The sequence below is a fragment of the Carettochelys insculpta genome, chromosome 9, assembly GCF_033958435.1.
Source record: "Carettochelys insculpta isolate YL-2023 chromosome 9, ASM3395843v1, whole genome shotgun sequence".
Lineage (NCBI taxonomy): Eukaryota > Metazoa > Chordata > Testudines > Carettochelyidae > Carettochelys > Carettochelys insculpta.
The window spans coordinates 44,106,867-44,131,274 of record NC_134145.1 but is presented as its reverse complement, the minus strand read 5'-3'; the positions used below and the strand labels follow the sequence as shown (position 1 = coordinate 44,131,274).

General features: G+C 45.2%; 1 protein-coding gene across 1 annotated transcript in view; it reads left to right on the top strand.

Moving 5' to 3' along the window:
- AKNAD1 (AKNA domain containing 1) overlaps nt 1-24,408 on the top strand; it is a 63,069-nt gene that overhangs the window by 13,028 nt on the left and 25,633 nt on the right. Inside the window, exons 8-16 of the mRNA XM_075002664.1 lie at nt 5,129-5,297; nt 6,032-6,204; nt 6,650-6,752; nt 7,375-7,481; nt 8,751-8,851; nt 8,973-9,117; nt 9,840-9,940; nt 11,213-11,314; nt 19,721-19,807. Coding sequence (XP_074858765.1) covers nt 5,129-5,297; nt 6,032-6,204; nt 6,650-6,752; nt 7,375-7,481; nt 8,751-8,851; nt 8,973-9,117; nt 9,840-9,940; nt 11,213-11,314; nt 19,721-19,807 — 1,088 coding nt within the window. The remainder of the gene's footprint in view (nt 1-5,128; nt 5,298-6,031; nt 6,205-6,649; nt 6,753-7,374; nt 7,482-8,750; nt 8,852-8,972; nt 9,118-9,839; nt 9,941-11,212; nt 11,315-19,720; nt 19,808-24,408) is intronic.

Genomic DNA, 24,408 nt, shown 5'->3' with positions numbered 1-24,408 from the left:
AGAGCGGGGGCCCGCAGGCACTAGACTTGCCTTCAGTGCTGGAGGCATTTCGAGCGTCACAAGGACTGCTTTTGTAGATGACGGTGCTGGGTCCTTCTCCGTCTATGGAGGACAGGTGTTGTAGCACTGAAACAGAGCGATGGGGGCTCATGGACATAACAACGGTGCCAAACCCTGTGCTTATGTCAGCGCTCCAGTGCTGAGCCAGCAGACTGTGGGTCAGTTTCAGGTGCCCTATGCTCTGGCATCACCCTTGGTGTGCATATCAGCAAGGACTCCCATGGCCCTGCTGTGGTCATCTATGCCTTTGAATCGACTTCAGAGTCAGACGCCTTCTACTCGAGCTCTGGATGGAGCAGGAGCTCGAGAAGGTCGCAACATAGCTGTTGCAGGTACCATAGTTGTCACTCGGGTGATACAGGCTGGCCACCGGCTTCGAAGGCAACTCGACAGTGGCCCTTCTGGACCCCGTGGGCATTTCATGAGGCGCAGGGCCAGGCTGTTGGAGTGCCTGTAATAGCTCTGGGAGTTCTGCCAATCCCACACTCGTCACTGTCGGCGTTGCTGGGCGCTTCATCACCAGAACAACAATAGGAAGGGGTGGTCATCGTGGAGCCGTCTCGGTCTACCTCATTGGTGTCTACCTCGACGCCGTCATCACCACCGTCACAGCAGAACTAAACCCCTTTGGTGCCAGCGCCATCTATACTTGTACCTCCAGTGCCAACGGGGCAGGCACCAGCACCAACTCAAATGCAGGGAGCGGTAATGGTGATTTTTGTGCCACCTGTTGTGGGGTTTTCTGGTCAGCCAGTGCCTATGCCAGCTCTGTTTACAGTGCCCCCTGGGTTGCCCATAATTTCCATGTGGGTCCAAGTGCCTGAGGAGGTCACTACTGCCCTTCCTCTCCAAATGGAGGTGCTAGAGCTATCATCTTCTTCCTCCATGGGTGAGATGGTGGTGGACTCTTTCGCCTCACCTATATTGGAGGATGGCAGGGCATTTCAACAGCTCCATAAGAGACTGGCCCAAAACTTGGGGATTGCTAGCAGAGGAGGTCTGGGATGAAATGGACCCTTGTCACAGACATTTTGTCCTCCACAGGCCCCACCAGGGTGCTCCGCCCATAATCAAAACAGTTGCCACTACGGCTAAAACAGTTTGGCAGATCCCTGCTTCCACCCTTCCTACGGCCTGTACGAATGAGAGATGGTACTTTGTCCCATCCCAGGGCAATGAACATTTGTTCTCGCACCCCCCCCACCTGACTCCTTGGTTGTGGATACTGCTAAATATAGAAAGCGCCAAGGGTTCCAGGGTCCTTCCCCGAAAAATAGAGAAGCTAAATGCTTGGATCTCTATGGGAGGAAGGTCAAGTCAATGAGCGGGTTGCAATTAAGAATTACTAACCAGGAGGCTCTGGTTAGCAGGTGTGCTTATAATACAGTCAATGCCCTGTCTAGATTCTCTGAGATGGTGCCACCCAAAGCCAAGCAGGACTTCACAGCCATGGTGGAGGAGAACAAACTGATTTCAAGGGCGGCCCTTCAGGCAGCATTGGAGGCTGTGGACACGACCATGAGGATTATGGCCTCTGGAGTGGCAATGTGCAAGAGGGCTTGATTGCAGGTTTCCGGCCTGCCTCATGACGTCCACCAGATGATCCAGGACCTGCCATTCAGTTCTCTTTGTACCCCACTTCCTACCCCCATTTCCTGTCCCTCTTAAGGGACCTTTCTCACAATATCCTGTTATAGCAGGAATTGCAATCTCTACTGGCTTCTGGGGCCATAGAAGTTCCTCCCAGGTTCAGGGGACGGGGGTTTTATTCCCAATATTTCCTAATTCCGAAACCAAATGGGGGCTTGAGACCCATCCTGTACCTAAGAGGTCTCAGCGAGTTTATAAAACAGATAAAGTTTCATATGATATCTTTGGGACTCATACTCCCGATGTTGGAGCTGGGGGAATTGGTTCGTATCTCTCAACTTACAGGATGCATATTTCCATATTTCAATCTGCCCTCGTTATAGGAAGTTTCTCAGGTCTGTGGCAGATTGGAACCATTATCAGTTCACAGTACTGGCTTTCAGTCTGTCTGCGGCCCCAGTGGTCTTCACCAAATGAATGGTGGTAGTAGCAGTGCACCTACGCAGGCCAAGAATGCAGCTGTTCCCGTACCTGGATGACTGTGTAGTGAACGGTTGTTCCAGGGATCAGGTGATTTGGCATGTACAGTTGATCCATCAAATTTTTGTAAGCCTCTCACTCTCTTGATCAACGAGGCAAAGTCGGTGTTGGTCCCATCTCAGTCAATAGAGTTTGTTGGAGCATGACTAGATGCCAGGTGTGCCAGCGTGTTCCTGCCAGATGACAGGTTCAGGTTCATGGGAGCCATCATCTGAGACATCCTGGAAGTTCCCACCACAACGCCCAGGTGCAGCCTGCATTTGCTGCGTCACATGGCAGCGTGCACATTTGTGGTACAGCACACCAGGTTGAGGATGTGCCCTCTACAGCTATGGCTGTCATCGCTGTATCGCCCTGTAAGAGACAGTTTAGACTTGGTGGTTATAGTACTGACACAGACTTTGTCAACCCTGCACTGGTGTTTGGACAAGGGAGTCACCCTCACAGGAGTTCCCTTTGCCCCTCAGCAGCTCTCACTTCCCTTAGTAACGGATGCTTTAGACCGGGGGTGGGGAGCGCACCGGGGTCAGCTATGAACCCTGGCTCTTTGGAGTGTTTCGGACCTTTGGCTCCATATAAACGTGGAGGAGCTCAGGGCCAGCAGGCTAGCATGTGTGACTTTCAAGGCCAATCTGGCAGGACATTGCTTGTTAGTCAATACAGACAACACAACAGCAATGTACTATATCAACAAACGGGGGTGCACGCTCCTCTCCCTTGTATCACGAGGCCATGATGCTCTGGGATTTCTGCATACAGTACAGCATCACACTGCAGGCCCTTTACTTGCCAAGTGCGCACAATTCACTGGCAGACCACCTCAGCAGGTCCTTCACGGATCACGAGTGGTCTCTCTACCTGGAGGTCGTTCATTCTTTTTTCCGGAAGTGGGGGTATCCCCAAGTGGACCTATTTGCCTCCCACCTCAGTGTGAAATGCAGGACGTTTTGCTCCTACTGCAGTCAGAGCCTGGGGTCCGGGGCAGACACCTTCAGAGTCCCTGGTTGAGCAGGCGGATGTATGAATTCCCTCCAGTTCTGCTAGTTCACAGAGTCCTCCCAAAGATTCACTCAGAAGGGGCACTGATCCTGTTGGTGGCACTGGCATGGGCCCATCAGCACTAGTACTTCACCCTCCTGCACTTGTCGATCCACAAGCCGATGACATTGCCAATCTGGCTGGACCTGCTGACACAGCAAGAGGGGAGATGGCAACATCCCAGTCCCCAGTCACTGTACCTCAAAGCGTGGATGCTCTGTGGCTGAGGGATCAGGAGCTGGCCTGTTCAGATCCCATAAAGGAAGTATTGTTAAATAATAGAAAACCCTCCATAAGGGTTACTTATTTGGCTAAGTGGAAAAGGTTTTCGGTGTGGGTGTCTCACAGAGGGCTATCTCCCTTGCAAGCCCCCATCCCATTGATTTTAGATTTCCTATGGGGTCTGGCACAGGAGGCCTTGTCCCTCACCTTGGTTAGGGTGCACTTAGCTGTCTCAGCCTTTCACCCGGATCATGGAACATCTTCTGTGTTCTCAACCCCTGTAGTCAAAAGGTTTCTGAAAGGTTTAGAAAGAATCAAGCCCCAGGTTCAGGCACCACTGCCTCAGTGGGATCTCAATTTGGTGTTAGCTAAGCTTATGAGGGCCCCCTTTGAACCCCGGGCTACCTGCTCCCTGCTATTTCTGAGTTACAAAACAGCATTTTTGGTGGCAAGCACCTCAGCCAGGAGGGTATCTGAGTTGAGGGCACTTTCAGTCGACCCCTTGTACACAGTGTTTCACAAGGATGAAGCTAGGCTGACACTGCACCCTGTGTTTTTACCTAAGGTGGTCTCTGCGTTTCATCTTAAGACATTTCCCTAGCGGTATCTTACCCAAAGCCCCATGCCTCCCCGAGGGAGCAATGTTTACATACCTTGGATGTTAGAAGGGCGCTGGCCTTCTATATGGATAGGACTAGGCCCTTTAGAAGACGTAGGAACTCTTTGTGGCAATCAGTGACAGGATGAAGGGCCTTCCGGTCTCCTCCCAGCAGATTTTGTCCTGGATAATGACATACATCAAGGAGTGTTACAAGCTCATGGGGGTTCCTCTGCCGACATTTAGGGCACACTTCATGAGAGCACATGCATTATCTGTGGGGTATTTGGTGCAGGTGCCTATCCAGAACACCTGTAGGATGGCCATCTGGTCCTCAATTCATACGTTTACAGCACATTATGCTTTGACAGAGCACTCACGGGAAGACACTGCGGTGGGCAGGGCTGTCCTGAAGTTCGTTTGGGGCTCCAACCCCACCTCCTAGGCTTTGACTTGTATTCACCCAACTTGGAATGGACATGAGCAATCACTCAAAGAAGAAAAGACAGTTACCTGTTCTGTAACTGGTGTTCTTTGAGATGTGTTGCTCATGCTCATTCCAAAACCTTCCCACCTTCCCCACTATTGGAGTAGCTGGCAAGAAGGTACTGAGCAGGCAGGGGGTGGCGGTACACATTTTGGTTGCCATATCGGCGCCATTCTAGGGGACACTGCACCACCCCTGTGACTACTGGTTAGGGCAAAAAGCTTCTGGTGACTGGGCATGCACCAACGCACACCCAATTTGGAATGGACTTCTCGAAGAACACCAGTTATAGAACAGGTTACTGTCTTTTATCACCTTTGTATCTTCGACCTGTTTGAAAATTATTGCTCATTTATTTGCTCTGTTGTCTTTCCAGGTAGTGAAGTTAAGATGACCAGTCTGTAATTCCCTATGTTGCCCTTATATTCCCTTTTTATAGATTCAAGCACTTAATTCTAGTTTCATTTAATCTATAATGTTACTGTTTTGTTTTTGGATAGTCCTGCAACTTTATTACTGTAGTGATTATACAAAAAGCCAAAAGTTCATTGAAGGACTGATTGTCTGACACTGTGGTTTGTATTTGAGTTTAGAAAGTTGGAGGGGGAAATATTTAGGCTTGGAATGCTGCTTGAAGATGTGAAAGAGAAAATCGATGACCATATATGTAGTCCATGTCCATCTTCGTTCACAACATCACCTACATCTCCTTTGCTCACTGTGTGTGAATCTGTGTGTTCACCCTCTTCTCATGTTGATGAGGTAACTCAAGTTCTGTAATCTACAAATCAAACACTTCTTTCAGTTGTACTGATGGAAACCGTATTAATTTCAACAGAATTGTGCAAATATAGCAAACAGAAGAATATGCCTTTGTTTTTCTAAGAAGGTATATCTTTACTACAATGCTGAATGTTAATTCAATAAAGTAATATATTTTATTTCAGAATTTAAGCTTTAAAATATCGCATTATTCATGTTGATCAAAACCTAAATATATGATGACAGCTGTGTTGGGAGAAAAGATTCTCAGTGCAGAGGGAAAAAAATCAGATTTATTTTCAGAAAAGCAAAACGTTCTTATCTTTGCAAAAATTGAAAAGCACTTTTTGCAAGTGAATCACTATCCTGTAATTGAGAAAAGCTATGAAAATGGTAACTTTCTGTTTCGGTGACATCCATAAAAATCACAGTTTGCCTCAAAGGATCACATTATTTTATGCCATAGAAGCTGGTGAAAATGGTAATATTTAGTCCTGGATCATATGCTTGCAAAGTGAAAATTGATGGTACCCACTCTGCTACTCATCACCAAGCAAATGTATAAGAACTGTTCTAATTGTTTGAAATACTGTAAGAGTTCTTCACTCAGTCCTGAATTGTCTAGATATTCAGGAAGTCTTGGGTTGCAGGAGACAAAATTTTAGGGAATACAGTAAATAACCCACCTATAGTAAGAATCTTTATGTGATCTGTAATATGGTTACATTGTACAGAGTTCCCTGGCTTCAAACATCAGTGATCCTCCAGAAAGGTCTGCTACTGAAGTAGATTTTCATAATAATAAAAGGAACAAGGGAGAGAACAGAAGTCATGCAATCAATGTGATTCCTAAGAAAAACAGTCAGCTTTCTTTACAAGATCACACTTGTGACCCTTTTCCTGAAATGTAAGTGTTAAACTTTGTGAAGGATAAAGAAGTCACTTTCTAAAATAGATTTATAATTCCTTACTAAATCTGAAGAAATATATTTGGCATATTTGATCAAATGTCTGGTGAAGTCAAAATAATTAATTAATTTGATCGGCCATTAGATTATGCCACCACATGGCCTTGATTGGCTATGGATATTCAAGATGGAAAAGGCCTATTGGGTGACCTAATCCAACCATCCTGCCAGTGCATAATTATTCCCTTAAATAATTTTTTTAAAAACAGTTTAAAGGTATGTCAGTATCCAAAATCACTACATATTCCATTCTTTAGGAGAATATTTATATTTCTATGAGTTACATCTGTGTTAAATCCTTCCCTATTAGAAAGTCATATGATAGTAATCTTGCCAATATGTATAGAAAAACAGCATTTTAAAATAAAGATTGCTTTTTCTTAGCCAGGTGGGATTACAAAAAAGTGATGCATCTGCCTTTGTAAAAGGAAAGGAACCTCTGGAAAAAGCACAACGGCTAGCAAATAACCACTCTTCAGATGTAATGGTACAAGGTCTATTTTCATGCATAAATGATTTTTGGATGAGCTTTTTGTTTATTTAATCCAATGGTATAATTTAGATTAGATTATATTCTACTGTACCACTATTAAGTTTCTGTCCCGATGTTAACTTTGCACAACAGACTGACTCAACTGTTGTGATTGTTGAGGTACGCAATGTATTAGACCAGTGCTGTACAAATGCCAAGTATGATGATTGAGGTTTAGGAATGTTGCTCTCAAAACACGTGACACATTCATAATGTGCTTTTATTCTGAGGGTAACTGTTTTGAAAAAAGATGCATAAACATCTCCTAGATTTAAGAAGTTTTGTTTGTGTTTGTTTAAGGCTGTGAGGAAAAAAATGAATCCATGACAACCTAACAAAGTTGTTTCACTTGTATCTCAACTTTTCTTATCTCTAGAATGGGGATAAATGTGCAGAAGCTGTTCCGTCCACTTCACATAGCCTAGAATTGGGAGTGGATGGTAAAGCAAGAAAAAACAATGCTAAAGCCATAAAAAAATATATTCAAATATATATGTGACTCACACTGTATTTCTTGAAAAACACACAATAATGTGAGTAAGTGTATAAAAATCTTATGTTCTGGTTTGTGGTACAGCAGTGCTTCCTTCCACTTAAGGCAGACAATGGAACTGGAGCCCTGGAATCCCATAGGCAACTTACATCAAGTCAAAATCATAACACTCATCATAAAAACCCAAAAGGGTAAGTACTGTATGTACCAGTACAGCAGAAAAGGACCTGGAGATTACAGTGGATGAGAGTCTAGATATGAGTTATCATCATGCTCTTGTAGCCAAGAAAGGTAACGGCATATTGAGGTGCATTAGGAGGAACATTTCCAGCAGAGCTAGAGGAGCTATTATTTCCTTCTGTTTGGCACTAGTGAGGCCACATGTGAAGTATTGCATCCAGTTCTGGGCCCCCCAGTTTAGAAAGGATGTGAACACATTGGAGTGGGTTCAGTGGAGGGCAACGAAAATGATTAGGGGTCTGGAGCACATGACCTATGAGGGAAGGCTGAGGGATTTGGTCTTATTTAGTTTGCAGAAGAGAAGAGTTAAGGGCAATTTGATAGCAGCCCTCAGCTTCCTGAAGCGGGGCTCTAAAGATGATGATGGAGAGAGGCTGTTCTCAGTAGTGACGGATGGCAGAACAAGGAGCAATGGTCTCAAGTTACAGAGGGGGAAGTGTACGTTGGATAGTAGGAAAAAATTATTTTGCCAGAAGAGTAGTGAAGCACTGGAGTCTGTTACCTAGGGAGGTGGTGGAATCTCCATCCCTCAAGGTTTTTAAGTCAGAGTCCTGGGTGGGATGATTTAGTTAGGGTTGATCCTGCTTTAGGCAGGGGTCTGGACTCAATGACCTGAGGTCCCTTCTAGCCCTAGGATTCTATGATTCTATTTTGTGTGATTGAAAATAGTTGTAAAAAGCCAAAATGAGTGTATGCATTAATGAGTATATGCATTTTACTAGGCTGAACTAAAAGTAAATCTGATTGTCTTTGAATATGAGAAGATCTAGTTGGAAACAGTAATTTTATCTTTTACATTTTACAAAGGAATAAATCACACAGGATAAAATCCTGACTTCATAAAAAATGGCAATACTCCTTGAGACTTCAATGACAGTATTTCATTCAGTGAAATTCAGCCATACTCAGAGGACAATCACAAGGCCTATTGTGTCACTTAAAGTTCCAATTATACGTTATTTTAAGGGCTTAAGTAGCACAAGGGTCCTGTGTTCACCTTCTGCTCAGAACTGAATTTCACCCATGGTAATTAAATTAAAACCATATTAAAAATATTGGAGACAAATTCCAACATGCAAATTAAAAAAAGGACTTACTTCTCTGAAGAGTTACAAACACGAGGTAAAAGATACATTTGTGTAGACCTTCAGTCTTAAGTTTGGTTGTTTTACTTACAGAAACACCAATGTGATAAAAATAATGCTGTTTTGTTTATTCAGGAGTTTTAACTTTTGGCAAATGAAATCATCCAAAGCCAAGCCTTACAATATCTGCAATTTGAAACACAAAATTATTAATATAAATGTGCAGCAAGAGCAAGGTAGGAGCAATAGGAAAATGCTGTGTGACTCCTTCCATTTTATTCAGTAATTTGTGTCATTTCACAACTCTGGTTAAACTCACCCACTGCCCAATTCTTTATTTTTTCCCTGTCATTCTAGGAAATGTTCCACATCCCCCTGATCATTTTTTTTGTGGAAGGGTGGAAAACTGTTCAAATGCACGTGATGCTCCTTTATATCCTAAATGGAAAATACACTGGTCAGAAAATGCAAACAAAGAGCCTTATTCATGTTCTATAAGTAGGTGAGCATGTCTGACTATCACTCTAAGTTCCAAAACATTAACAAACCTCAAATCTTGTCTGGAGATTGTTAATGGAACAACTGTCTCCTTTAAACCAGTATGCCTCTCAACGGCCGTGTGTACACTACAAAAATAACTTCAAAGTTGCTTACTTTGAAGTACAACTTCGAAGGAACAGACTTCGAAGCTGAGCATCTACACACACCCTACTTTGGAGTTAAACTTCAAAGTAGGGCACTATGCCATTCCTGGGAATGGAGTAAGGACTTTAAAGTTTGGCTCCCTTACTTCAAAATTAACTTCACACATTTGTCCTTACTTTGTAGGCTCTCTGCAGGCTACTTGGAAGTAGCGCCTAACTTCGAAGTGAACTTGAAAGTTAGTTCCTAGTGTAGATGCATTCAGTGTGTGTGCATGTGTATAAATACACACATAAGATTTCTTAAGTGCTTTGCTATGTAAAGGTGGGGTTACGTGTATGCTTAACTTTAAGCATGTGTTTAAGTGCTCTCCTGAATCAGGGTCTCAGTGCCATGATGTGTGTGTAATTCAAGGTGTAACAGATCAGACCATGTAGTATGGTTATATTTCCTATTATGAATAAATCTGCTTTTTCAGAATTAATAGTTCAGCAGTATGAATAGCAAACATCTTTTCAAATCTTTCATACAATTGTTAACATTTAATTCAGATCTTGTAACATATCTGTTTTTAATTCATAGAAATAAAAAGACAGAGGACAGAAAAACTGATAGTGACAAGTCAAAATCTGGAAGATATTCAGTCTTCATTCAGGAAAAAGCAGTGGGGCTAGATTTGTCAGGTACTAACCTTTGTATCTAGAGATGCAGTGGCCAGAAGAGTATATTTAACTACTTCTGAGTCCTTACAGCAATTTGATACCATCTCACAAGACATGCCGATTATGACAATCTTAATGAAATTTTAGCAAGCTTTACTGGCTAGGCTACTTAGTCACCCATTTTCAAGTATGTTTTCTAAAAAGCACCCATGACATTTCCATGTGCAGAAAGGCACTGGCATGTACAAAATTCTATTTTTCTCAGCCGTATGCAGGTTTTTCTACACGCTAACTAGTGCACTCCTGAATTCAACATATATCTGAGGATAGTTTGAAAAGTTGGCCCCTTTTAGCATTTCAAAATTTCTGTGCCAGAAATTATTTCCTTTGTGAAAAAGGGGATGGAGGAGATTTTGATGAAAAAATCTCTGCCTGGCATCCCTCATGGATCCTTCATACAACCCTTGTGGCCTCCCCATCTCCTTAATAGTTCCACTGGAGCCATGCTGACAAAAATATCCTGTGCTCCATTGGGTAGGGCAGCCCCAGAGACCTAAAAAGTTCATTTCACTTCTCTGGGAGCAGAGGAAAGACAATAGGCAGTCTTACCTGCAGTCAGCCCTTACTCTACATCCTCCTGCTGCACTGTCCTGGTTTGGAATGATACCGGGAAAGTGGGTGTACTCCATGTGTAAATAGGAAGGCATGAGTTGTTTCTGGGTTTGATATCAGATCAGGTTGTGGGCTGCTTGTCTCACCTGAGTTCTGGGTTGCTATTTGCCCCTGTTTTTTCTGTGATGCCTTTCTATTTAGATGAATATTGGGAGCTAATAATTTTCTGTTGTCATCTGTGTCATTATATGCATGCCACACTCATCATTCTCCTACACTATCTTTTGTGATTCCCTGCGTTTCTATTGGTCCTAAAGGGGCAGGTCCAACATTCAGTTATTTCAAGGAAAAAATTACCAAATCTGACTTCAGTGGGACTATCTATCTTAGGTCAGGAGGCTTGTCTTGCATAAAGGCACAGGCCTGAAACCAGTGAGATCTGAGGTTAGTTCCTAGCTTCGACAAAGGCCATATCTGTGACTTTTTTTCAAATCATCACATCCCTCTGTGCCTCAGTGCCCCCTCTATAAAATGGAGATAACACTTTTCAGAGACATATTCACTCATGTTTGTGAGGCACTCAGATCCTAGAGTGCTGGAAGCCTTTTGGGTAGCTAGCTCTGCTGTGTCCAGCTTATGAACTATAATATTTTTATAATGCCTCTGATACAATTTTTTTAGGCAGCAATCTGGAAGATATCTCAATCTGTGATTCCTTTAATAAATCACACAGGACTAAAAACTATAAATCACAAAGAGCAGGATTTCAAGAACAAAGCAAAGGTATAGTGATTTCAGAGCTATCAAAACATGTTTATGTGGAAATGTTTGCAGTGTAATATTTTACCTATATCACTTGTTTGCTGGTCTCAGCTGTCGGCACAGTTGGGGAAGCAAATAATTGGTTTAAACTTAGGAATTATAAAGAATTTGCACAGTCCTTCACCTTATGTAGAAATAAAAGCCACAGTTCAATTCATGAGTATAGTGTCTTGCCAGAAAAGTTACAAACCACACACTAAGGTTTACATGGCATAAATCCATACTGCATAGACCAGCATTGAGTTGAAGGGCCACAGAAGTCAGTGGAGTTGTACTAACTCAGACCAGTGCACAAGTCCAGCGTAGTATATAAATCCTGGGTGAGAAGGATTGGCAAACTCACTTTTTATACACACACGTTAGTTGCTCTTTGAGAACTACGTAGTTCCATAGGATGGAGGAAGCACATGTGTGCTCAGTGCAAATTAGAATCCTTTAACAAAACAGAATGCTATGGGATCACACACCTGCTCCCATGTGTAAATGGAGGTTATATAATGTAACTGGAGGTTTCTTCAACATATGTGCAGTACATGTAGGGAACACCTCTGAAAGAAGAACTAAATCTTTTGTTTCAAAGCTGCGTAAGGAGCAGTAACCCATAGTTTAGCCTCACCTCTATTCTTTCACAACCACAGTGAAACTATCCATTTTGCACTTGGTGGGAGGCATGACCTTTCCAGTTTTCTATCAATGTTTTCAAAATACCAAAGGCACAGGCATCATTATTCAAATTTTCACTTTGTTTTGGGCCCCCATGTAGTGTGGTTTAGAGCAGCATTTCCCAAACTGTGTTCTGTACAATGTGAATAGTTGTTCTGTGAAAAATTTTTGATGCTAGTAATATTTTTCCTTCTAAAATATTAAATATTGAAATTATGAGTGTATCAAAAATACTAGGTATTTGAGTAGTATTTAGATTGGAGGTATATAAATATTTATAACATTCATAATAGTATAGTTGTTACTATGTGACTCATGCTGAAATAATTATTGTCTATTCGGATTGTTTCAGCACGAGTCATGTTCAGAGAAATCATGTAATGCTGCACCTCGTATGAGGTTCCAACTCTCCAGCATCATTCCTAATATTAAGCATATTTGTAATCACAAGATGCAAAAATACTCTTCCATTAAAAAAACCTGTCAAATGTTGCTCATTTTTATTTTCCTGTTGTTTTCTGTAAAAATAATAAATGTATAAATACACAAAATTTAAAAATATTTTTCCATACCTAATTTATTTTGCATTTCTTTTTCATAAAAATGTTTTTAAACATTTACGGAAGGACCATCTTTTTTTTTAAACAATATTTTCTTTCTATTTTTGTACAAAAGAACAAAACTAACCATCCTTCCTTCAGGTGTTATATTGATGGGTTTTTTTTGGGTTTGTACTTAATTTTTAAACTTAATTATAGGGTTGCTATCCATCCTATCAGAAGGACATTAGTTGTTCATTCAGATGATTTTCTCGTATTATTTTTTCTTCTTTGTAAAATTAAAGACATCTAAAAACCAAACTCTTTTAAAGCAGCTTGGTGTTCAGAAATGTTGAGTACCAGCAGCAACCATTGAAGTCTCTCAAATATCTGCCTCAGGTTTCCCATCATACAGTGGAAATGATGGTACAGGTTGAACCTCTGTCATCCAGCACCCTCAGGACCTGACCAGTGCCAGACGAGAGAATTTGTCAGACCATGTGAGGTCAATATTGTCTAGCACATTACCAACACCTTCTTCTTCGAGTGTCCCCGTGGGTGCTCCACAATAGGTGTCGGGCTTGCCCGGCGCCGCAGATCGGATCTTCCAAGCAGTTTCTGCCGGACTGCGCATGCGCCGGCGCGCACCGCTCCCTTGCGCGCTCCTGGCCATGTGCGCGATCCGGTCCCCGCCAGTTCCTCTCAACCGCCGTCGGCTGCAGACGGAATCCAACTAGGCTAAGGCCAAGTAGCGTATTCAACGACTTAACTGTTTCTTTTAAAGTTTCTTTCAAGTACTTAGGCTACTGCAAGTTAGCCGGTTGTTATTTTTACAAAAAAAAAAAAAAAAACCAAAAGCAAACTACAAGCGGGACAGCTTCACCAGTCCCAGTAACAAGCGCCGGAGGCCAGGAGCATAGGGCCATCAGCCCTCCTGCTGCGGCAGGCCATCGAAGGGGGAAAACAGCACAGAGAAGGTGCTAAGTACCCGTTTAACACCTGAAAGACTCACCAACAATGTCTTCTTCAGGATTTAAAAAATGTGAGTCCTGCCGAGAGGCGATGCCAGCGTCCGATGGGCACAGTCTATGCATAAGGTGCCTTGGGGAGTCCCACGTTGCACAGAAATGCTCCTTCTGTGCTAAACTAACAGCCAGAGCAAGGAGAGACAGGGAGATGCGGCTTAAAATGCTGCTTTTTGACAAGGCCCTCCAGCCAGACGTGCTGGAGCGGCCGCAGCAGGAGGGACCTTCCGGGGCCCATAAAAGGAAAGCTGCCTCCCTCACCCCATCAGCGCAAAAACGGAGGAAAGCCTCCCCAGCCCGATCCCTGCCGGCAGCAACAGCGAGCGGGACGGGAGGAGCGAGCAGCCCCCAGCCGCAGCAACAGCTGATCGGCGGCGGCACGGAGAGCCACGTGGAAGCGGCTCAGCCTCCGATAATCAGCCAGCCGCCCCGCACCGCAGGCAGGGCGGCGGCTAAACAAGCGCCGGTACCGGCGGCACCGCAGGCAGCAGCACCGACCTCCGGGGAACCGGCGGTGCAGAGCACGCAGGCACAGAGCCTGCAGGCACCGAGGGACACCGCACGTGCGGCACCACCTTCGAGCGTGCCTAGCACGGTGCGGACGGGGCCGGCATCCCCCGTGCGTCAGGGGGCGGAGTTACCTCCTCCAGGGAGGGGGAAGGCTGCACACAAGAGGAGACATCGCAGCCCCTCTCCGGACAGGGCTGTGAAGCTGCCCTCTCACAGCCCTCCGCTTATGCTGCAGACTCCAACCAGAAGGCAGGGGTCCCCCCTAGCCTACCCGGAGCCCCCTTCTCCATTTTTGCAACCAGCCTCACCCTGGCTGGAACCACCTTCACCCTTCCTGGGGTTTGAACCGCTGGACTATTATGCAAAATCGCTCTCTCCGGTGTCTCGACGATCTCCCTCCCCCAGACGCAGAGGGTATGCACCAAGGGAGTGGTCTAGGTCACCCTCCCAAGAACAGTGCCTATACTGCCATGGTCGCCCCTACCACGCGGGGCATAGACACCATCGGCAATCTACTAGGGAAAGATCCCCACAGACGATCCCGTACCCCCGAGGGCAATCGCGACCGGGGACAGAGACTCAAGCATCTCAGGGGGGACTGGCTATGGAACCCCGAGACTTTCCCTCCCAAACCTCTAGCGAGAGGGTGTACCATCAACAGCAGGAACCGGAAGGGTCCAGAGAGACGTATCCCAGCGGTTCCTCGCTCTCCTCCCCGGACGAGGCTACGGCCCCAGGGGACGTCCATCCTCTGGACGACCTCAAACAGTTTCAAGAGCTGTTTAAGAGGGTGGCCTTCACGCAAGGCATCCAGACAGCAGAGGTGCAAGAGAAACACCATAAGCTCCTCAAAAATATGAGACCTCCGGCCTCCTCCAGAGTAGCAATACCGCTTGACGAAGCGATCTTAGAGTCCGCCACTACGATATGGCAGACCCCTGCGACTATTCCGCCTGTCCAAAAGACAGCGGACAAGAAATACTTCGTGCCGGCGAAGGGCATGGAGTTCCTGTTCAGCCACCCACAGCCAAATTCCTTGGTGGTGGAGTCGTCGCAACAGAGATCAAAGACATCTCAATTCAAGACAGGGGGAACAGACAAAGATGCCAAGAAGCTAGAGCTGTTCGGCAGAAAGGTCTACTCCTCCTCCACTTTAACGCTGCGCATGGCAAATTACGCAGCGCACTTAGCGAACCATAATTTCGACAACTATTCCAGGTTAACCTCCCTCATGGACTCGCTTCCAGAGGACAAAAAGCCGGTGCTCAAGGCCATAGTGCAAGAAGGCTACACGGCCTCGAGGACGGGAGTTCAGATCGCCCTGGACGTTGCGGACACAGCAGCACGTTCCACAGCAACAGCAGTGGTGATGCGAAGGGAGTCTTGGCTCCAGACCTCGGGTATACCGAGGGATCTGCAGGCGAAGATAGTTGACCTTCCCTTCGACTCGCAGAAGCTGTTCGCTGAATCAACCGACTCGGTCCTTCATTCAAGTAAAGACTCAAGAGCCACACTCAGGACCCTGGGGATTTACACCCCTCCATACACAAAGAAAAGGTACTACCCTCAACAAAGACGGTACCAGTACCAGCAACAGCGCCCCCAGTACCACAGGGGTTACGAGCAAGGGCGACATCAACAGCACCAGCAGTACAGAACTCCCAGGCGACGTTCACAACAGAGCCGTGCGTCCTCGGGGCGGAGCCAAAGGCCACAAGTTTGACATACAGATCCAGGGCTGCGCCATCACTACCATCGCACAAGGTCATCCGAAGCAACTATTCCACCATCGCCTCCGACCATTCTACGACCAGTGGCAAAGGATCTCCACAGACAAATGGGTGCTGGAGATCATAGCCACGGGGTACGCCATCCCCTTCCAGTCGCTCCCGCCGTCACGACCTCCACCCAAGCCCCACCTCCAGGAGGCCTCCCATGTAGCGAGGCTCAGGCAGGAGGTGGACCATCTCATGCTCATAGGGGCGGTGGAAAGAGTGCCGGAGCAACTGCAAGGCAAAGGGTTCTACTCCAGGTACTTCCTCACGGAGAAAAAGACAGGAGGCTGGAGGCCCATCTTAGACCTTCGCGGCCTCAACAGGTACCTGCGCAAGCAACGTTTTCGGATGACCACAATCGCCTCCATCCTTACAGCACTAGACGATGGAGACTGGTTCGCAGCCCTCGATTTACAAGACGCGTACTGCCACATAACTATCCATCCGGCTCACCGGCGATTCCTCCGGTTCATGGTAGGCAACGAACACTTCCAATACAAGGTCCTACCATTTGGCCTCTCCTCGGCCCCCAGAGTCTTCACCAAGACCTTGGCAGTGGTGTCAGCCTACCTGCACAGACAGGGGGTATTTATATTCCCGTATCTGGACGACTGCCTACTCAAAGGGGCCTCGGAGGAGGAGGTACTACACATGATACGCGTCACAGCAGGCACGTTCTCTTCGCTCGGCCTGGTTATCAATCTGGCAAAATCAAAGATAGACCCCACACAGGACATAAGAGTTCATAGGGACTCGCATAAACTCGGTTACAGCGAGAGTATACCTACTAGAGACTCGCTTTCGGGCCATCGGCTCCCTCGTGCAGGTCATCACCTTCAGCCCTACGGTGCTGGTCTTGACGTGCTTGCAGCTGCTGGGCCACATGGCAGCGGCGACATTCGTAGTACAGAACGCCAGGTTACACATGCGCAGCATGCAGCACTGGCTGGCGAGCGTATACAAACCGGCAGTACACACCGTTCACAGGGTGGTGTCGCCCACAGCCGGAGTGCGCAAATCCCTACAATGGTGGGTAAACCCCAGGAACCTGCTAACAGGGGTACCCTTCCACCAGCCGCAAATATCGGTTTTTATCACTACAGATGCCTCCCTCATAGGGTGCGGAGCGCACATGGGCGAAGAGGTGACTCAAGGACTGTGGTCACCCACAGAACAGTCACTACACATAAATATACTGGAGCTCAGAGCAGTGTTCAACGCCTGCAGACACTTTCGAGACCGCATACAAGGCAAAGTCGTCAGGATCAGTACAGACAATACCTCCACCATGTTTTATATAAACAGGCAAGGAGGAGCTCGATCTCGTGCCTTATGCGCGGAAGCAATCCGCTTATAGAACTGGTGCATCGCCAACACTATAATCTTGAAAGCCTCATACTTGCCGGGTGCGCACAACGTGAAGGCAGACCAGCTGAGCAGGCGTTTTGCACTCACACACGAGTGGCAGATCCGTCCCGATCTGCTACGGCCGATTTTCCACGCATGGGGTTTTCCCCAAATAGACCTGTTTGCCACTCAGCACAACAAGAAGTGCCCACGATTCTGCTCCAGGGCAGGACTGGGATGGGGGTCCCTGGGGGACGCGTTCGCGATCCCGTGGAGGGGCCCCCTGCTTTATGCGTTTCCTCCCACAGTGCTGATCCACAAAGTCTTGCAGAAAGCCAGGAGGGAAAGGGCCCGGATGATCCTGATAGTCCCAACGTGGGATCGACAACAATGGTTCCCCCTACTCCTGCGCATGTCGGACCGTCCACCGATGCCTCTTCCAGTGGCGCCGGATCTGCTCACGCAAGCCCAGGGGTCCATAGTGCACCCGCACCCCCAAAGCCTGCGACTGCAAGCGTGGTTAATCCATGGCTCAGCTCCCTAGAGAGCACATGCACAGTGGAAGTACAGCAAGTCCTAGAAAGTAGCAGGAGGACTTCCACCAGGAAGACCTACAATCAAAAATGGACTCGCTTCACGGCTTGGTGTTCTACCAAACAGCTGGCCCCCCCTTTTGGTGCCTATACCTACAATACTAGAGTATTTACTGGACCTCAAGAGAGGAGGACTCTCGCTATCCTCATTGAAGGTCTACCTTGCCGCCATCTCGGCGTTCAGACATGAGGAGGAAGGGCACACAGTGTTCGCCCACCCTATGGTTACCAGGTTGGTAAACCTATACCCCCCTCGGAAACCGATTCCACCTTCATGGAACTTGGACCTGGTGCTTACCACGCTAATGGGACCACCGTTCGAGCCCTTGGCCACGGTTCCCCTCCGCCTCCTTACAATAAAGACGACCTTTCTTCTTGCAATTACGTCAGCTCGTAGGGTGAGCGAGCTCGCAGCAGTCATGGCAACGCCACCCTGCACTGTTTTTTCCAAGGAGGCAGTAACCATATGGCTGCATCCAGCCTTTGTTCCCAAAGTTTCTTCCAAGTTTCACATTAACGAACCTATTGTTCTACCCTCGTTTTATCCAAAGCCTCATAACTCCAACAAAGAGGCGCGCCTACACCTCCTGGACGTGAGGAGGGCGCTAGCCTTCTACGTAGACAGGACCAAGTCCTTCCGGAAAACGGATAGACTCCTAGTCTCCCTCGCTCCCAAATCGAAAGGAGAAGGTCTCTCCTCGCAGAGAATCTCAAAGCACATTGTATCCTGCATAAAAATGTGCTACGAGCTCAAAAAGACTCCTTTATCGGCCACTCCCAGGGCTCATTCCACTAGGGCGGTGGCGGCATCAACAGCCTTTTTCAAGGGCGTTGCATTAAAAGACATTTGCAGAGCGGCGACCTGGTCATCCTATGACACCTTCGCCAAACATTACGCCCTTCACAGGGTATTCCAAGAGGATACCCGTCTCTCTGCAGCGGTCCTCTCGGGGGCAAGCTGCACATAATCCGATTACCCACCTCCTATCTTGGGTTACTGCTGGGTAGTCACCTATTGTGGAGCACCCACGGGGACACTCGAAGAAGAAAGACAAGTTACTCACCGTAGTAACGGTGGTTCTTCGAGATGTGTCCCCGTGGGTGCTCCACTACCCGCCCATCCTCCCCGCTTCGGATCTCTGTTAGTGTTTTGCAGGGGCACCCGAGGCGGTTGGTCGAGGAACTGGCGGGGACCGGATCGCGCACATGGCCAGGAGCGCGCAAGGGAGCGGCGCGCGCCGGCGCATGCGCGGTCCGGCAGAAACTGCTTGGAAGATCCGATCTGCGGCGCCGGGCAAGCCCGACACCTATTGTGGAGCACCCACGGGGACACATCTCGAAGATCCACCGTTACTACGGTGAGTAACTTGTCTTTCACGGCTTATTAGGTTCTTAGGAGATATTTAGAAGTAAATGAGAGCTAACTAACAGCACGGAACACTGAGAGCCAGGACTGGTGGCTGTAAACAAACATTATGGGACCACGGGAAACTTGGCCACACCCGTGCAGTATTTCTAATAAAAGAGGTAATGCAACTGTCCCTCCCATCAGGCTTAGCCCCCTCCCCACACACACCTGCAGCAGCCCCAAACCACCTCCATGCTTAACCTCCCCCCGCCCCCGCATGGCTCCTAGCCCCGGTGGTACTGGGGCTCCTGCAGCTGGGGTTCCCCAATACATGATAAGTGGTCATCTGGATAATTAAAATCATGCTCGATTGTGGATGTTGGCAGGATCAGATCATGCCAGACTAGAGAGGTTCAACCTGTACATGGATGCTTTATAGGACCAGAGAATATAAATTAGATAATGTTTGTATGTGTTTGAAAAATAAAGTGTTATGTAAGTGTTACATCATATTAATGTATTTATTCTGATAATGCTAAGTTGTCATTACAGTATGTTTCTCAACAGCCTTACAATACAAAGACTGGAATACAAATTTCTGCACTAATTGTCAAAGAAACAAATGTGCCAGGGAATCTGATGAGGATAATATTGGTAAGTAATCCTAAAACCATCAGTCTTAATTTTATTAAAAATATTTTGCTTGACAGGTATGCTTCATAGATCATGTGAAAGCTTTTTAAAGACACATTGTATAGACAGTTTAATGTGGTGTTTTCCAAAATGTGGTGTTCCACATGATGCAAACAGGTGTTCTGTAAAAAAAATTTCAATGATAGTGATATTTTTCTTCAAAATATTAAATAAGAAGTTATGGTGTGCACCAAAATACTAAGTTATTTGAACAGTATTTAGATTACAGGTATGTTCATATTTATAGCATTTATAGAATAATATTATGGGATTTGTGCCGAAACAGAGATTCAAAAACACTCTTCCCATTTAAAAAAAAAAACTGTTGAATGTTTATTTTTATTTTCCAGTAGTTTCCCGTAAAAGAAACATTTATAAAAACACAAAACTTAAAAATATTTTTCCATACTTAATTTGTTTTGTGTTTGTCATAAAAATGTTTTTTAAGCTGTAAGGAAGGACAGATGCTTTTTGCGCAATATTGTGCTTTCTATTTGTGTACAAAAGAATGACACTAGCCATTTTTCTTTCATAAGAACATAAGAATGGCCATACTGGGTCAGACCAAAAGTCCATCAAGCCCAGTATCCTGTTTGCCGACAGTGGCCAGTGCCAGGTGCCCCAGAGGAGATGAACCGAAGACAATGATCAAGCGATTTGTCTCCTGCCATCTGTCTCCAGCCTTTGACTAAAGGCTAGGGGCACCATACTTTACCCTTGGCTAATAGCCATTTATGGACCTAACCTCCAAAAATTTATCAAGCTCTATTTTAAACTCTGTAAGAGTGCTGGCCTTCACAGCCTCCTCCGGCAAGGAGTTCCACAGATTGACTGTGCGCTGTGTGAAGAAAAATTTTCTTTTATTAGTTTTGAGCCTACCACCCATTAATTTCATTTGGTGTCCTCTAATTCTTGTATTATGGAAACAAGTAAATAACTTTTCAATATTCACTTTCTCCACACCATTCATGATTTTATATACCTCTATCATATCACCCCTCAATCTCCTCTTTTCTAGACTGAAAAGTCCCAGTCTCTCTAGCCTCTCCTCATATGGGACCCTTTCCAAACCCTTAATCATTTTAGTTGCCCTTTTCTGAACTTTTTCTAACGCCAGTATATCTTTTTTGAGGTGAGATGACCACATCTGCACGCAGTACTCAAGATGTGGGCGTACCATAGTTTTATATAGGGGAAGTATGATATTCTTCATCTTATTTTCTATCCCTTTTTTAATAATTCCTAACATCCTATTTGCTTTACTGACTGCCGCTGCACACTGTGTGGATGTTTTCAGAGAACTATCCACTATAATTCCAAGATCTCTTTCCTGATCTGTTGTATCTAAATTTGCCCCCATCACATTGTATGTATAATTGGGGTTATTTTTGCCAATGTACATTACCTTACACTTACCCACATTAAATTTCATTTGCCATTTTGCTGCCCAATCACTCAGTTTGCTGAGATCTTTTTGAAGTTCTTCACAATCTACTTTGGTTTTGACTATCCTGAACAGCTTGGTATCATCTGCAAACTTTGCCATCTCACTGCTTACCCCTTTCTCTAGATCATTGATGAACAAGTTGAACAGGATCGGTCCCAGGACTGACCCTTGGGGAACACCACTAGTTACCCCCCTCCATTGTGAAAATTTACCATTTATTCCAACCTTTTGTTTCCTGTCTTTTAACCAGTTTCCAATCCATGAAAGGATCTTTCCTCCTATCCCATGACCACCTAATTTACATAAGAGCCTTTGGTGAGGGACCTTGTCAAAGGCTTTCTGGAAATCTAAGTATATTATGTCCACTGGATCCCCCCTGTCTGCATGTTTGTTAACCCCTTCAAAGAACTCTAATAGATTAGTAAGACACGACTTCCCTCTACGGAAACCATGCTGACTTTTGCCCAACAAATCATGTTCTTCTACGTGTCTGACAATTTTATTCTTTACTATTGTTTCTACTAATTTGCCCAGTACTGATGTTAGAGTTACCGGTCTGTAATTGCCAGGGTCTCCTCTAGAGCCGTTTTTAAATATTGGCGTTATATTAGCTGTCTTTCAGTCATTTTTAACATTTTTAACAAGTTTAACATCAGTACCAGGCAAATTAGTAGAAACACTAGTAAAGAATAAAATTGCAAGGCACGTAGAAGAGCACGAATTGTTGGGCAAAAGTCAGCATGGTTTCTGCAGAGGGAAGTCGTGTCTAACTAATCTATTAGAATTCTTTGAAGGGGTTAATAAACATGCGGACAAGGGGCACCCAGTGGACATAATATACCTAGATTTCCAGAAAGCTTTTGACACGGTCCCACACCAAAGGCTTTTATGTAAATTAGGTGGTCATGGGATAGGAGGAAAGATCCTTTCATGGATCGGGAATTGGTTAAAAGACAGAAAACAAAGGGTGGGAATAAATGGTAAATTTTCACAATGGAGGAGGGTAACTAGTGGTGTTCCCCAGGGGTCAGTCCTGGGACCGATCCTGTTCAACTTGTTCATCAATGATCTAGAAAATGAGGTAAGCAGTGAGGTGGCCAAGTTTGCAGATGACACCAAGTTGTTCAGGACAGTCAAAACCAAAAGGGATTGTGAAGAACTACAAAAAGATCTCAGCAAACTGAGTGATTGGGCAGCAAAATGGCAAATGAAATTTAATGTGGGTAAGTGTAAGGTAATGCATGTTGGAAAAAATAACCCAAATTACACGTACTACATGATGGGGTCAAATTTAGCTACGACAGATCAGGAAAGGGATCTTGGAGTTATAGTGGATAGTTCTCTGAAGACATCCACGCAGTGTGCAGCGGCAGTTAGTAAGGCAAATAGGATGTTAGGAATTATTAAAAAAGGGATCGATAATAAGACAAAAGATATCATACTTCCCCTATATAAAACTATGGTACGCCCACATCTTGAGTACTGCGTGCAGATGTGGTCTCCTCACCTCAAAAAAGATATACTGGCATTAGAAAAGGTTCAGAAAAGGGCAACTAAGATGATTAGGGGCTTGGAACGGGTCCCATATGGGGAGAGGCTAGAGAGACTGGGACTTTTCAGTTTGGAAAAGAGGCGATTGAGGAGCGATATGATAGAGGTATATAAAATCATGAATGGTGTGGAGAAAGTGAATATAGAAAAATTATTTACCTTTTCCCATAATACAAGAACTAGGGGACACCAAATGAAATTGATGGGTAGTAGGTTCAAAACTAATAAAAGGAAATTTTTCTTCACACAGCGCACAGTCAACCTGTGGAACTCCTTGCCCGAGGAGGCTGTGAAGGCCAGGACTCTATTAGGGTTTAAAAAAGAGCTTGATAAATTTTTGCAGGTTAGGTCCATAAATGGCTATTAGCCAGGGATAAAGTATGGTGCCCCTAGCCTTCAGAACAAGGGCAAGAGATGGATGGCAGGAGATAAATCACTTGATCATTGTCTTCTGTTCTCCTTCTCTGGGGCACCTGGCATTGGCCACCGTCGGCAGATGGGATGCTGGGCTGGATGGACCTTTGGTCTGACCCAGTATGGCCATTCTTATGTTCTTATGTTATGTTCATTGGGTACCGAAGCTGATTTAAAGGATAGGTTACAAACCACCATTAATAGCTCTGCAGTTTCACATTTGAGTTCTTTCAGAACCCTTGGGTGAGTGCCATCTGGTCCTGGAGACTTGTTACCGTTTAGCTTATCAATTAGTTCCAAAACCTCTTCTACTGACACTTCAATCTGGGACAGTTCCTCAGATTTGTCACCTACAAAGGACGGCTCAGATTTGGGAACCTCTGTAATATCCTGAGCCGTGAAGATTGAAGCAAAGCAATCATTTAGTTTCTCTGCAATGGCATCATCTTCCTTGATTGCTCCTTTTATATCTCTGTCGTCCAGGGGTCCCACTGCTTTTTTAGCGGGCTTCCTGCTTCTAATGTACTTAAAAAACATTTTACTATTGTTTTTTGAATTTATGGCTAACTGTTCCTCAAAATCTTTTTTGGCTTTTCTTATTACATTTTTACACTTAATTTGGCAGTGTTTATGTTCCTTTCTATTTTCCTCACTAGGATTTGACTTCCACTTTTTAGAGGATGCCTTTTTAATCTCTCACTGCTTCTTTTACATGGTTGTTAAGCCACGGTGGCTCTTTTTTAGGTCTCTTACTGTGTTTTTTAATTTGGGGTATATATTTAAGTTGGGCCTCTAATATGGTGTCCTTGAAAAGTTTCCATGCAGCCTGCAGGGATTTTACTTTAGTTACTCTACCTTTTAATTTCTGTTTAACTAACCTCCTCATTTTTGTATTATTCCCCTTTTTGAAATTAAATGCCGGAGTGTTGGACTGCTGCGGTGTTCTTCCCAACACAGGAATATTAAACGTTATTATATTATGGTCACTATTTCCAAGTGGTCCTGTAATAGTTACTTCTTGGACCAGATCCTGCGTTCCAGTCAGTACTAGATCGAGAATCGACTCTCCCCTTGTGGGTTCCTGTACCAGCTGCTCCAAGAAGCAGTCATTTAAGGCATCGAGAAATTTTATCTCTGAATCCTGTCCTGA